This window comes from Berghia stephanieae, chromosome 3 (genome assembly GCF_034508935.2).
Source record: "Berghia stephanieae isolate SIO BIC M18660-M18661 chromosome 3, UCSD_Bste_1.3, whole genome shotgun sequence".
In the NCBI taxonomy this organism is placed as follows: domain Eukaryota; kingdom Metazoa; phylum Mollusca; class Gastropoda; order Nudibranchia; family Aeolidiidae; genus Berghia; species Berghia stephanieae.
In genome coordinates, this window is record NC_088362.1 from 38748226 (window position 1) to 38763329 (window position 15104).

General features: G+C 35.6%; 1 protein-coding gene across 4 annotated transcripts in view; it reads left to right on the forward strand.

Annotated features, from left to right (window-relative positions):
- LOC144967693 (proline dehydrogenase 1, mitochondrial-like) overlaps window positions 1-15104 on the forward strand; it is a 99885-nt gene that overhangs the window by 65039 nt on the left and 19742 nt on the right. For all 4 annotated transcript variants that reach the window (XM_078905233.1, XM_078905232.1, XM_078905235.1 and 1 more), the window contains exons 9-10: window positions 8777-8923; window positions 10386-10481. In XM_078905233.1, coding sequence (XP_078761359.1) covers window positions 8777-8923; window positions 10386-10481 — 243 coding nt within the window. The remainder of the gene's footprint in view (window positions 1-8776; window positions 8924-10385; window positions 10482-15104) is intronic.

The window sequence follows — 15104 nt, forward strand, 5'->3', positions numbered from 1 at the left end:
ATATATATATATATATATATATATATATATATATTTCCTTTCTTTAAAAAATATAGCCTTGTGGAGAACATTGTGCTTATTTGAGTCAATAAAAAAATTGATACGGCGCACAACTCTACTGAAAGATTTGAAAAATAGAAATGTATTTTTTACAGATAGATAAACAGATAACTTGATTTCCTTTTATAATTTAATGTCAGTTTGAAAGTTCGTTAAGTCAAACAGATATCATAAAAAATTTACCGAAGACACTAACACCTCATGACCACACCCTCAACTCTGTCCAGTAGAGTTGCGTGGAAGAAAAAGAAAGTAGAGAAATTCCTGAGCAAAGGGGGGGGGGGGGGGGGGGGGTTTGCTAGGAACTGTCAGATTGGCATTTTTCAGCAAATCGTGGCATTCATAGTGATATAATTCACTTGATCACATGACGGTACAGAAATTTTAAACAAGTTTCACCGATTAACAACATCAACGAATATTACTGCTGTAGACGGTGGGCTGGCAGTCGAAACCCTCCCCCCCCCCCCCCCCCCCCCCCCCCCCATTTGGGATTTTTGTACACCCATATTTTCTTAAAGAGTACCCATAGAAGTGTTAAAAAATCGATGTTAGCCACTTTGCAAGTGTAGCCTTTACAGAGTTATCGCCCCTGAAAGGTCACGTGGTGCAGAAAAATTAGACAAGGACTAACAAACTTTGAAGGTTGATAACTTTGCCAATTTTTGTTGTAGAGTCTTAATATTGGTTTCAAAAGAAAGCCTGAAAGTTATTTTATACGTCCATATTAAAAATATGGTACTGAAAACGTTATCTTTTAAAATATTGACTTTAAAAGGTCGAAAAAATATTTTTTTGCGATTTTGAACATCTGTCAAACTTTTTAAAACAAAAACTATAAACAATTTTATATGTCTTTAAAAACAAAAGTTGTAGAGAGTGCAATGTACAAAGTATATGCCAAATTTGGAAGTATTCGAAGAAGTAGTTACGGAGTTGGCGCTTATTTAAGGTCAAAATAGACCTAAAATTGTCCAAAGATTACTATTTAAGAATTTATGTAAACATAGTCTTGTAGCATCTCAAATAAAAGATCTCGGTGAGTGGAGTGCAGATATGAACATTATAATAACATGATATTTTATCTTATGTATTTAGTGACACTACAAAGCACAGTTAAGCAAGAACGACTTAATAGATCGATAACAGATGCTATTGTGTCACCAATGGGCGCTGGAAGATGCCCAAGCATATACTGCTGGACTGCTGGGTGTATCAGTAAGACACCGTACAGGTAATGCACAACTCATTCATATATTGAACAGATTTGGACACACTATTTCATATTCAGCAATTCTGGAAATCGAAACTGCCATTTGTGACAGCATTACCAACTCCAGAACATTCTTCCTCAGCAAATCAAAACAGAGAACAACCTTGTAACTCACTTCTGCTGGGATAACTTCGACCTAGCTGAGGAAACATTTTCTGGTTCAGACACAACACATACGACACACGAGATAGTGATTCAGGAAGTAAGAGAAAAGCCTAACGAGGAAGTGACCAATGAAAAAGAAATTGATGGCTGCCAGACAGACACGGGTCAAACAACTGTTACACAGAGTAAAAGGCGATCCATGAATTACCAACCCAAAGATTTACCACCGTGTTTCTTAAAGCAAAAAACAGAACCAACCATACCGACACTTGAAGTATGTGTACCATGTTCTGTACTAGGTGAAGTTCCACTGTGGATGTTTTGTAGATCCAATCTAGAAGGATTGAGAGAGACAGTTCCTGGCTGGCAAGGATGGGTTTCTGCTTTGGGAAAACTCATGCAAGGGACAGGTTTTGAAGAAATTATCATAGAATCTGGCATCTGTGCAAGTGGTTCTATGAACAAAATGATGAGTGGAAAGCACTATAATAGAGCACTGAGAGTTCACATGTTGATGTTAGAGGCTCTAGAGAGATGTTTATTTAAACAGTTTGAGCAGCATACCAACTACAACATTCTCATCAAATTTGTGAAAAAAGAATCAGTGAGTCCATGCTCTTCACGAAAATAGTCTCGAGTGTGCATCAGAGAATGAAGACTTCAAAGATTTGTGGATGCGATACTCACACTTTAGGGAAGGAGTTCACCAGGGATGGCTTGGAAAAACAGCCCAATTTTGGATTAAGTATATGGATAAAGTTTGACTGTTGCTAAAATTTCAGCGAGACACAAAGACCAACAACTTCATTGTTCATGTCCAGTGCCTTCAGGAACTATGTCCCTTATTCTTTGCAATGGACCATCAGATTTATGCTAGATACGTGTCAGCATACCTCATGTCTCTGACCAATCTTTCCCATTCACATCCAGGTGCTGATGAGTTGCTGAAAAACTGTAGACATGTTGATCGAGCAGACTATCAATCGGCAAGCAAAATCTAAAGGGGGGATTATTGACTTCAGCAGAAATATGCCTACATATCATCGCTGGTGTCTTACCAGACCCACAAGAGATGAGTATTTAAATGCCACTCTCGAACAAGCCGACATGAATAAGGAAGACACCTCCATTCACAAAGAAGAAAGACCATCAAAAATACGGGAAAGTGAGGCTGCTATTCAGCGTGTGCATTCTGCAGTTAACAGATTCATAAATCCCTTTGATATTGACGAAAAGGAATCTTTAATAATATGTTTATCTTCAGGGATGAGAGCAGCAGAAAATATTTCTGATGATCTTTTGTCTGTTGACCAAAAGGGCCAGGAACAATTTAATGAATTTGTTCAAAAACGTCTGGTGGAGAAAGAACATTCCTTTCACAAGCCCATAAAAAAGACATCTCTGAAGACGTTTCATAACGACCATAAAACTGTCACTGTAAAACCATCAAAACAACAAAGTGTACAGATCGCTGCACAGAGAAACATTTTTGAGCAGTTATTGATGGTCAGTACACATCATGACTTGGATCTGCAAAAAGTGTTGGCATATCCTCTAAGTCCAATCCCATGGGCCCTTGCAACACCAGATGGACTTCCAACAAAAACAGACAAAAGTGCATTGATGCATGAATTAGAAAATCCTGTCGCTCTTGTTGATGTCACAAACAATACGAATACATGCAAAGAAGTTGTAATTGATGGAAATGCTGTCTTTCATTCCCTAAAAAGTATTCCGGAAACTTTTGGCCAGCCGTCAGAAAAGATCTTTCAACTTTTACCCTCAGCTAAACGTATTCATTTTGTGACAGATTCGTATAACACAAAATCCATCAAATCTCTTGAACAGACCAGAAGACGCTCCAGTCAGACAAAACCCTTGTTATTGCGGGGGCTATCTACAAAAACGCCAAGAGATTAGAAGTCTTTTCTATCTAATGATGACAACAAGAAAAATCTCATCAACCTTATTCAAAAGTCATGGGAGGATGATACAAAGGCAAGGAAATACTGTTTGTATCAGAAGAACAGTGCACTTGCTTGACAAGTAGAGACGGAGTAACAACAGAAGCCACCATCGTACACTCATTATGTTCATCACATGAAGAAGCAGACAGCTGCATTATACTTCATTGTTTTCATGCAGCCAAGAGTGATTGTGATGAAATTATTGTTCACTCTCCAGATACAGATGTCTTTCTACTGATGATGTACTTTGCAACTGAAATTTCAAATCCGCTGTTTTTATGGACTGGAACAGGATGTCATCGCAGACTTATCAACATATCTCTATTATCTCAGATGCATGACACAAGTTTGATTCGTGCAATTTTGGGATTTCATGCTTTTACAGGATGTGACACCACTAGTGCATTCATTTGAAGATGAAAAATTAAGCAATTGAAAATCATGAAGGCAAAACCACAGTTTCTTCTTGCATTCGTGGCTCTTGGTGTGAATGAAATTGTGGATTCTAAGCTTCTGGATGACTTGGAACAGTTTGTTTGCTTTATCTACAATAAAAATACTTATTCAGATGTGAACAAATTGCATTTTGATATGGTTCGTCAACGGTTCCACACAGGGTCTGGAAATATTCTGTCACTGTCAAACTCTGTTGGAATTGATTTTAGCCTGCTGCCCCCATGCCGATTCACTCTTCAAATGCACATCATGCGTGTGAATTATCAGACGCTTCTTTGGAAGAAATCCAATATCTCATTTCCAAATCTGCCACCTCCTGAGGATCATGGCTGGAGGGTGACTACTGATGGACACCTAGAATGCAACTGGTGTGCTGGAGACATTGTTCCACAAGATCTGGTGGATATGTCAACTGGTCAGCCAGATGATAGTGAAGATGATGTTTTCAAAACCCTTTCAGCTGATGAATTTGACAGTGACAACAGTGAGGAAGAAACGAGTGACAGTGACAGTGACAGCAAAGAGGAAAAAGATACCCAGCTTCTGCAGCTGAGTTGGTGGAGCAAAGTACATCTTGAGCTAAGCCCGTCATATGCTGCCATTGATAAATTATTATAAATTATTTTAATGAAATAACTATATTCTGCTAATCGAGAGCTTTAATTTGATATGCAACATGAATATATAGATTATTGACTCAATTTTGAAAAAAAAAATATTCACAGGCTTTCGGTATTTTGGGCATTAAATGACTTCCCATTCAAAAACTATCACTTCAGGTGCTTTCAAATTTGGCATGTACGTTAAGTTACAGTACATCTACATTTTCATTTATTTAGAGCATATTGAACTATTCATTTTTCAATTGTTATTGTTATTCTTAAAAATAGATATTGAAAAACACAAGAAAATTGCTTTTTGACCTTTTGTCATGGATTTCCTTCAAGACAAAAATCTTGAAACCTTAATATCGTAACTTATGTTTAGGTATAGACTGTGGCCTCTCATTTGGAACCGATTTGAATGTTCTAGAGCTAAAACTAAAAAAGTTATGAATATTTTAAATGGGTTGGTACTTTTTTTTGCACCACGTGACCTTTCAGGGGCAATAACTCTGTTAAGGCGACACTTGCCAAGTGGCTAACATGCTCAGATCACTTCCTAAGGAGGTTGCCTAACATAAAAAAGTAGTGGAATAAAATCCCAAAGGGGGGGGGGGGGTATAGCCAGCCCACGGTCTACTGATATTACTGTCGTTTTTATGCCATCGATATGATAATTATTGCCCTGGGAAATATTTAGTTAATCGTTGTTGGCAAACTGTCAGTTGGATCTGTCTAGCTTCTAGCCCGAACAAACCAAAAGTAGACAGATTAGGGGACATGATATTTTTCGCGTCCGCTTCAGATTTTCATTTGACCTCACATAAGTTAAGTAAAGGGGAGACATTCCGAAAGCTTCTACATCCCCAGTATTCATTCAATTTGTATTTTCACCGTTGATCTTTTGTCAGGCGTTTATTTATTCAATTTGTCATCATATAAAAGCGTTTTAAAAACTCTAGAACAAACCTTGATTGATATCTACTGACTGATAAACTAAAATCATGCCGAATAAAGCATGGCATCGACGACAAGCACATCGATTAAAATGTGCATCTAATCGTAATCAAGCTAATCAAGAAAATGATTCTGGCAATATCGAATGAAAATAGTTATTTCCCCGCGAAATTGCGGGCTTTTTAGTAGTAGTAGTATATATATATATATATATATATATATATATATATATATATATATATATATATATATATATATATATATATATATATATATATATATATATATATATACATACTGTATATATATATATATATATATATATATAATATATATATATATATATATATATATATATATATATAAACATTATAAGTATAATTATTATTACCAGGAGTAATAATAATTATACTTAAAATGTTTACAAATAGCTCCTTTTATCACAAAGTTGAGCACTGCTATTTCATGGTTTTTGCTTTTATTGTTTATTTATATATATATATATATATATAATATATATATATATATATATATATATATATATATATATATATATATATATATATATATATATATAGAGAGAGAGAGAGAGAGAGAGAGAGAGAGAGAGAGAGAGAGTGAGAGAGAGAGAGAGAGAGAGAGAGGGAGAGAGAGAGAGATAGAGAGAGAGAGAGAGAGAGAGAGAGAGAGAGGGAGGGAGGGGGAGAGAGAGAGAGAGGCGCGTCAGCTCAGCTGATTAAATAGTGAAAACGTACACTGTTGGTACGAACCGCCCCACACTTTTTGTACCGCTCTAGAAGTCGCACGCCAAGTAACGTTGAGAACTATGACTTCCCGTTCTCAGTGTTACGTTACACTTCAGTGGGAAGTGCAAGGGCACTAACCACAATAATATTTTATATAACAAAAACAATGCAAATAATGGATTATATCCCTTGAATCATAATAATAATACCAAGATATTACATTTACTATCCCATTTTATTCATTTTTACTGGCGCTGTTATGACCTAAATGTGTTGCAAGCGCTGTAAAACCCTTAAAAACAAAACAAACAAACAATAATAATAATAATAATAATAATAATAATAATAATAATAACAATAATAATAATAATAATAATAATAATAATGATAATAATAATAGTAATAACAATAATAGTATTGGTAATAATAATAATAATAATAATAATAATAATAATAATAATAATAATAAAACAAGTAGTTAGGGGGATATAGTCTTTGGTGTATATGTTCAATATTTCTGAGAATAATTCCTTCAAAACAAAACTAAAAAAAAGAAATGAATAAAAAATATCTATTAGGCCGTCTACTTAAATTACACACAACAGTCTTGAAATTCACAATCACAATTAATCCATGAAAATTAAACATCCCAATATCATAAGAAGGAATGAATTGAACACAGGAATGCATTTTAATTGGAGACATAGAGCCTATTAAAATCTTAACATAGCATTACTTGCAAACAAAAGTACCCACTCTGCGTTTAAAGGGGTTGTGACCGTCACATTGTAAATTGTGGCCGCGTTAGGGTCATCAATGTCCTAAAGACTGACATACAATCAATGCGAACTTTAAAGAATTAATTCTAGAATACACATACACACACACAACAACAACAAATTAAAAAAAATAAAATAAAAATTACTGAAAGCTGTACCCTACATTGATGTTATCCTTCATATTCAGAGAATTGAAGAGGAACTTGATTTGCTGAAGTGAATATCGTATTCAACTACAAACTGACAAACATGATAAATACCTGAATAAAATTTCATTTTAATCTAGAAAACAGGTCAGAGCTTACTGTTTTGCTTATTGATTACATATCTCTTTCATATAATTTAAATTTTCTTTGCTGGGGTTCACATACACTCCCCGTTATTGCAAAACCTTGGTTAGTAAGATAAATTGTGTATATCAATCTTAAACTTAATCACAAATCTAAATGGTGGAGGTATTTATAGAAACAGCTAATTATTAAAAAATTCACGGATCAGTCTATTTATTTGCATCCTGCATATTTAGCTTAATTAAATGAACATATTAAAAAAAATTGTATTGCAATATTCATTTGATAGCAACATTATGATTAAATAATGCAGTGGCTTAATCGCAAACTTTCTGCACTTCATATGCAAGACAACGATTCTTTAGCCCCCATAATCACGTATTCTGCTTATGTGTTACATTTCTCAAAGAGAATTCTTTTCTATTTAATCAATTTGATCTCAAAGTTTCTGCACTTTATGAACAAGACCATGATGCATAAGTCTGCACCCGTTAATCACACATTCTGCCTTTGTATTCCATTTCTCTAATCAACTTCTTTTCTGTTTAATCAATTTAATCGCAAAGTTTCTGCACTTTATAAACAAGACCTTGACACTTATGTCTGGACTGTTTAATCACAAATTCTGCTTTTGTGTCCCATTTTAGAATCAAATTCTTTTCTATTTAATCCATTTATTTGCAAACTGTTGACACTTTATAACCAAGACCACGACGCTTAAGTGTGAACCGGTAAATCGCATATTCTACCCCTGAGTACCATTCTCGAATTGGATTTAGATTTAATTTAATAATAATTTTATTCGCAAACTTTCTGCACTTGATAATTATATGCAAGACCATAGTGTTTTAGTCTCCACCAGTTAATCGCATGTTCTGCCTAAGATGTACATTTCTCTACTCAAATCTTTTCTATTTAACCATTTTAATTGCGAACTTTATATTTATAATCAAGCCAATGGCGCTTTAGGCCTCATTGGATAATCACACAGGTAATGTATTACACATAATCATTTTAATAGCAAACTTTCTGCACTTGATAATTATAAGCAAGACCATAGTGCTTAAGTCTACACCGGTTAATCACATGTCTGCCTAAGAAGTACATTTCTCGAATCAGAATCTTCTCTATTTAACCATTTTAATTGCAAACTTTATATTTATAAGCAAGTCAATGATGCTTTATCTGACATTGGATAATCACACACTCAGCTCATGTATTACATATCCCAAATCAAATTCTTTCCCATATAGACACTTTAACTGTAAACTTTCAGCACTTTATATGCAATGCCACTGATGAGTTTATCTTCTTCGGACAAGCTCACGGACGGAGTTTATCTTAAACATTTTCAATTACTTATGATATAGGGCAGAAAAATTGGGACTAGCCTCAGAGTTTATCTTAACGAAGTTTATCTTATGGGGACTGCAGTGTATACTGGAGGTAACATCCCTTCCAAAATTTCCAAGCTTGTGAAAAGGGGGTTGGACAAAAACAATGTAGAAGCCTCTCAGTGGTTATATTATTATATATTTCAGTATGCTCAAGAGAAAGAAGTAAGAGTTATGATAGACGCAGAACAGTCCTACTTTCAGCCAGCCATTCGTAGATTGACCATGGAAATGATGAAACAGTTTAACAGGGAGCGCAGTGTCATCTTTAACACATACCAAAACTATACCAAGGTAAAGACATGATTGAAATTACACACCTACATTTTTAATGTTGCATAGGATATGAAGGGAGTTCTCTGACATGACCAAATACTGATATATAAATTTTAGAGACAATCAGTGGAAAATATGATAGACTCAAATTTCGTTTTTCTAATTGGATAATACCGTACTCTTTCACTACATCTCATCCAAGTCTGTAACCAGTGAAAGATTAAATAGGGATAATCAAGAATAGTTTATTTATCTCAAATCTTACTGCCTTATCCATAACAGTTGATTTTGTGATTCAGTTGTAAAAGAGACTGCAATTTGTAAGTCAAAAATGGAGTAATTGTCAAATTGTTGGCAGAGAACAGTATATAAATCAATATATAACTGTTAATGCAGAAAAGATAAATATTTTTTTTTTGCAACACCAGATTATCATGGTAAGGCACGTGAAATTAGCTACTCCAAACCGCCCGATTCTGCCTCAACAGAAGTTGTTTCTCGAAATATCAGTCTAACTTGCGGCATTTGCTTCATAATTGAGATAGAGAAACATATTTCTAAGACAGTATAATAGAGCTATTATTTTTCTTTCTTTATAGTTCTGGAAATAGGTTAAATTGATTTACTTTGGTACAACTTTCATAGGAAATTATGCTGTTTTGGTGGTCAAATTATACCCCTATGGCTCTCTCTATGGAGATTTATTCACAAGTGGCACCAAAATAACCAAATCTTTCTTATGGTATAACTTACGCTTGGTGTTTGAATGAGTTATCCTCTAAAAAGATTTTTTAAAAACCAAAAACTAACAAAATCAAAGAAAAAAACAACTCTTATTATTTTTTAGCTTCAAAAATTGTATCAAATGAAAGCCCGTCCTTTGTTGTTTTTTATCAACATTTGAGCCGGATCTGTTATTTGGCGCAATTCATGATGTTGATGAACCCAATGCTCCAAATTTGAAATCCATCATATCAACTCTATCTGTGAACGTTATGTCACGAATGACACTTTATTTCATTTTGAGATAAACCAAAGAAAAATATTATGACGTGATTTAATATGTATAGCTTCATTGCTTGTTAGTCCTGAAAACAAGCTTCAATTTGATTGTTTTCTGTTGTTTGTCACTGTATTTAAAATTTTTACCGTACATTTTTGAAAGGATTATAATTTCAGCTGATAGCTGAATCTGAAAAATTTGGTTTTGGGCCATTTGGAATTCGACCAAGAAAGTCCTAACTTCAAAGTTTAATAACTTTTGAAATATTTGTCCTATTATGCTGGTTTTGGTATAAAAAGTCTTAGAATTATACATACTCTCTATAAATAGTAACAGATTTGCTGTATGTATGATTTGAAAATAAAAATGGTTTGGAGTAGCTAATTAAATTGAATCTCTGCAGATGTCTGCTTGTTAAGATTTCAACACCTTGAAGAAGACTTGAATTGAAATTATATTCTTTTGATGTATCAACAGACGGCATATAACGACATTGTAGTCGATCTTGACATGGCTAGACAAGAGGATTTTTATTTTGGAGCCAAGTTAGTCAGGGGAGCTTACATGGAGCAGGTATTTTTGCAGTGTCTAGCTTCAGATTAATACTTAATTAATTACATTTTGTCTGTTGTGAACGTTTATTTTCTCTTATTGATAGCAGTGACAATCTCATGCAAATCCTTGGGCCTCGACACAGGTTAGTGAGAGGGGCAGATATGACAACAGTGGGGAATGGATAGATAAACGATACTTACCAAAGTTGAAGTTTGTCTGTTATTCTACAACACTGGTCGATTGTGAATTCATTTGAGTTATGAACCCTCCAGTTACCGATCACACTTTAAATTTTGAGCAGGGTACTATATGTGCCCAGATACTACCCAACTCTAAAATAAACTGCTCAAGGATCTTATGAAGATAATATAAATCTATCAACAGAACTAGAGGGTAGGGGATATAAATAATGATGTAAAGGGAAGGTAATTGAATTCACAATCGACCAGTGTTGTAGATTAACAAACTTCAACTTTGGTAAATATCATTATCTATCCATTCTACAACACAATTGGTCAAATTGTGAATTCATATGAGACTTCAAAGTCATATAGTAGCACATAATGTATAACGCTGAAAAGCCAGAAAATATTATCGATTCAAGACTAGCTAAATGAAATCGTAAAATATAATGAGATATTCTATAAAAAATTTGTCCAAATCAAAGAATCCATTATACTAAATGCATATCACCCTGCATGACAATAGTAGGGTGAAGTCTGTTATACGAAGAGAGTAATTGAAAAACCCGAGTTACACATGCATGCACCCTACAAAAACACCTAAAACGTAGCTTCCGTAAAATAGCTTGACTCTACTAAAAATTAAGTAAAAAGTCAAGGTCAGACCACTAAAAGAAAGCAAATCGTTGATTTTATACAATAGTTCAACCAATGGGATAGTATTTATGTTTCACTAGTTGATAGTCCTTTGGATTTGAGAGAGAGAGAGTGATTGCTTTCCATATTGTGTTGTTGAGTCGTTCCACTTGCCTATTCCCTCTAGGGTTATATGGAGTTGATCGGCTAGGTGCTATTCCTTTTTCGTGGAGAAATGACTTTAATTCCTCAGACAAAAATTGAGGACCTCTATCAGAATGTACATAGTGAGGCATGCCAAATATTGAAAACATTTGGTTCAGGCAGTTAATTACAGTGGTTGTAGTCATGTCGGCACAAGGGAAGGCAAATGAGAACTGGGAATATTCATCAATCAGTGTCAATAAATAACTATTCCTGGTACAGTTAAGCAGTGGCCCATTAAAGTCAATACTAAGCTTTTCCATTGGCTGGGTAGATTTGATGAGGTTGGACATTTGTTTTGGTTTGTAAAATCTAGGTTTGATTTCAGAGCAGACCGGACATCCAGATGTCATTTTCTTTATTTCTTTACTGTAAGGTAAGTTCTTTGCTCGTACAAAGTGAATCATTCTAGTCACTCCTGGGTGACTGAGGGCTTCATGAATGTGTTTTAAATCGTCACAAGAAGCAACACTGCATGTAGCTCGAGAGAGTGCGTCAGCAGCATGGTTTTCTGGCCCGGGACAGTAGATTACATCGTAGCTGTAACAAAAACTTTGTCATTTTTAACTTTTCCTTTTTGCTTCGTATCGTAGATGAAAGCCACAGACTTTTGATCAGTTACAAGTTTGAAGTGAGCATTGATTAGGAAGTGACGCCACTTTCTGATTGCTTCCACAATTGCGTAAGCCTCTTTTTCGACAGAAGAGTGGTGTTTCTCACTTGACGAGAGTGTTTGGGAGAAGAAGGCAACAGGGCGACCCTCCTGGTTGAGAGTAGCTGAAATAGCAATGTCTGATGCATCAGACTCTACGGTAAGAGGAAGCTGAGGATCTGCAGTTACCAGGACCGCCGTCTCGAGTTCCTCCTTGAGATTGTCAAAGGTCTGAAGTACTTCAGGTGGAAGTGGGAATGTGGTGTTATTATTCAGTAAATGAATTTTATCAGAGAAGTGGGATATCAAGGGAGAGTAATAAGCGAACATGCCACAGGCTCTTTTCTGAGCTTTCAGTGATGTAGGAGGCTCCATTTGGCGAAGTGGTGTTAGCCAGTAACATCAATGAGTTCAACACCTATAACGTTCTTGGATTCATTGAAAGTCAGTCTGTGTTTTTGAGCAACTTCTCTGAAGCGTTTTACATTAGAATTATGTTCACTCCAGTCATCCCCACACACAGTCGCGTTGTCCATATTTATATGGGTATATTCTAAAGATAATAGATTCAGTTTATGACGGGTGGACAGGAATTTTTAGTATCTGACAAGACTTTTCTCTTTCTTCATTCGTGAATGAAATAGGATTAATATATTAGGCACAGAGGATTTATTAATTTACTCTCGGGTTCAGTGTGGAAGTGGTTTTGTCTAGATAGGCATATTTTTCGATGGTTAGACCTGGGCTGTACTCACTCATGTTATGTGTGTTTGGAGCAGTCATAGGTGCATCACGCCAGACTATGGAACCCTCTTGTGAGGTTTCAGACATAGCTTCAGGATTGATTAGCCTTTTTAACTGTCATTACAACTCTTATGACCTACTGGACTCTGGGTGCTTAATCTTTGGTCCTGGCCCAGGGGTAGTGTGCACTAAGTCACCTGTCGTCGGCACAGTTTTCTTCTGTTATACTTTAGACAACCCAGACATAAGATGTCTGAGGCTCTGTCAAGGCCTCATCAGCCAGATTGTTTGCATCGGACAATCTTTATGTATAACCCACATAATTTCCAGACTCTGGCTGCCTAAGCCTTTGGCCCTGGACCGGAGATAGTATGTACTAAGAAAGTCATCTATCAATGGTACAGTTTTCTGCCATTTTTAGCTCTTTTAGCATTCATATTTAAGACATTTAAGACGGTTTTGTGTCTCATATGCTTGGGTCATACAATAGTTGTCTTTTTTTCGTTCTGATGTAGATCTATGCTGCTTCGCTCATGCTATTTGCATTTGGAGCAGGCATGAGTATAGTTTGTCAATGCCAGGGAACCTTTGTGTGAGGTTTTGTACATAGCTTATATGCCCAGGATTGATTATCATTTTTTACTGTCATTATCATTAAGACTAATGACCTATAGGACTTAATCTTGGTCCTGTCCCAGGGGTAGAGTGCCCTAAGTCACCTGTCGCTGGCACGGTTTTCTGCCATTACATTTTAGATTACCCTGACCATAGATGTCAGGTGCTATGTCTAGGCCTCATCAGCCAGATTGTTTGTATCAAGCAATCAATTTATGTTTTACTTTTATTCGGGCGGGGCTTTGACTGTGAGTCAGCCTCTGTTCCGGACCAGGGATAGTATGCACTCAGTCATCTATCACTGCTTTTTTGCCTGACTTAAGGTAGGCAGTTACGTAATTGCCAGGGGGAAAGCACCTTGATGACCCTGATAACTTGTGGGTTTTTTGGCTTCCTCAGCTTCCTCAGCTTTGCCCGGGGCCAGGGATAGTATGCACTTAGTCATCTATCTCTGCTAGATTACCTGACATTTCATACTGGGTGTCAGGGATATCTGTTGTGTAGGGGTGGTTTACCTCTTGCTTTTGGATTATACAGATCCTTAATAGACCTGGTTGGACATTTTATTCACCTCTTTTTTAATTTGATATCTTAATATACATCTTTTTACATATGACGTTAGACATGATCCCTTTATTAGAAAAAGTCTTGTCTTCACTCCGATCTTTGTTACAAATTAAAACAAAATATCCAAGATAATCTGATCAGCTGAAACCATTTATCACTTCCAAAACTTCCTAAGAATGCAAACAACCTCTCCTGTATTGATTTACTGAATTCACTTAGTTCCATGTTCCAACCAAGGGAAGAAAAAACAAAACAATTTTTTAAAAAAGTTATGGATGACAAAATCTATATGTAGTTATTCAAAATCGTCCCACTGAAAAAGCAGTGTAGCCTGATCTCGCAGTCTGACGTAATGGTAAATAATAAGCGATATGTACGCCCTGATAAAGGCAAGACAAAACTATCATAACGAGCATGTGATTAGTTGGTGTACAAAAAAGAAAAGGGTAAAAAGTTCCCAATTGTCTTGATCCACAAGAAAAATGCATCATAACAGGGTAAATTCTTTGGAGGAGTTGACAGAACGTCAAACCCAGCACAAGTTCAGTCCAGCCGACTAGAGACAACTGATAATAATGAATATTTCAAATGATGATATTGAATATTAATTACGTTAATCAATATCCCCCCCCCCTCTCCCTCTCCCGATTTGAGAGACTCCACCATTAACACCATGGAAAATAATTCAATGAGATATGTTCAAGGCAATATAGAGAGCAGTTGCTACATATGGAACCAACGTTATACTAAGTGATTTGACAGCTTCCCATATAAAACCATATGAGTGGTTACCATAAGACATAGGGTTACTGGCCTTACAGAGATGTCCGTAGATCAATATAAAATGAAGACAAGTGAAATATCAAAACTGGCTAGTGAGAGGTAGATCGCCGCCATTTTCTTTTTTTCCTACAACCAGGGACGCTGTGCGATTTAGTCTCTATTTTAATTACTTTGGTTGAGCTTGGTTACACTTGATTTGTTGACATAAAATAGAAAAAAGGTCAGGTTTATGATGAATAACTAAATAAGAACTATTAA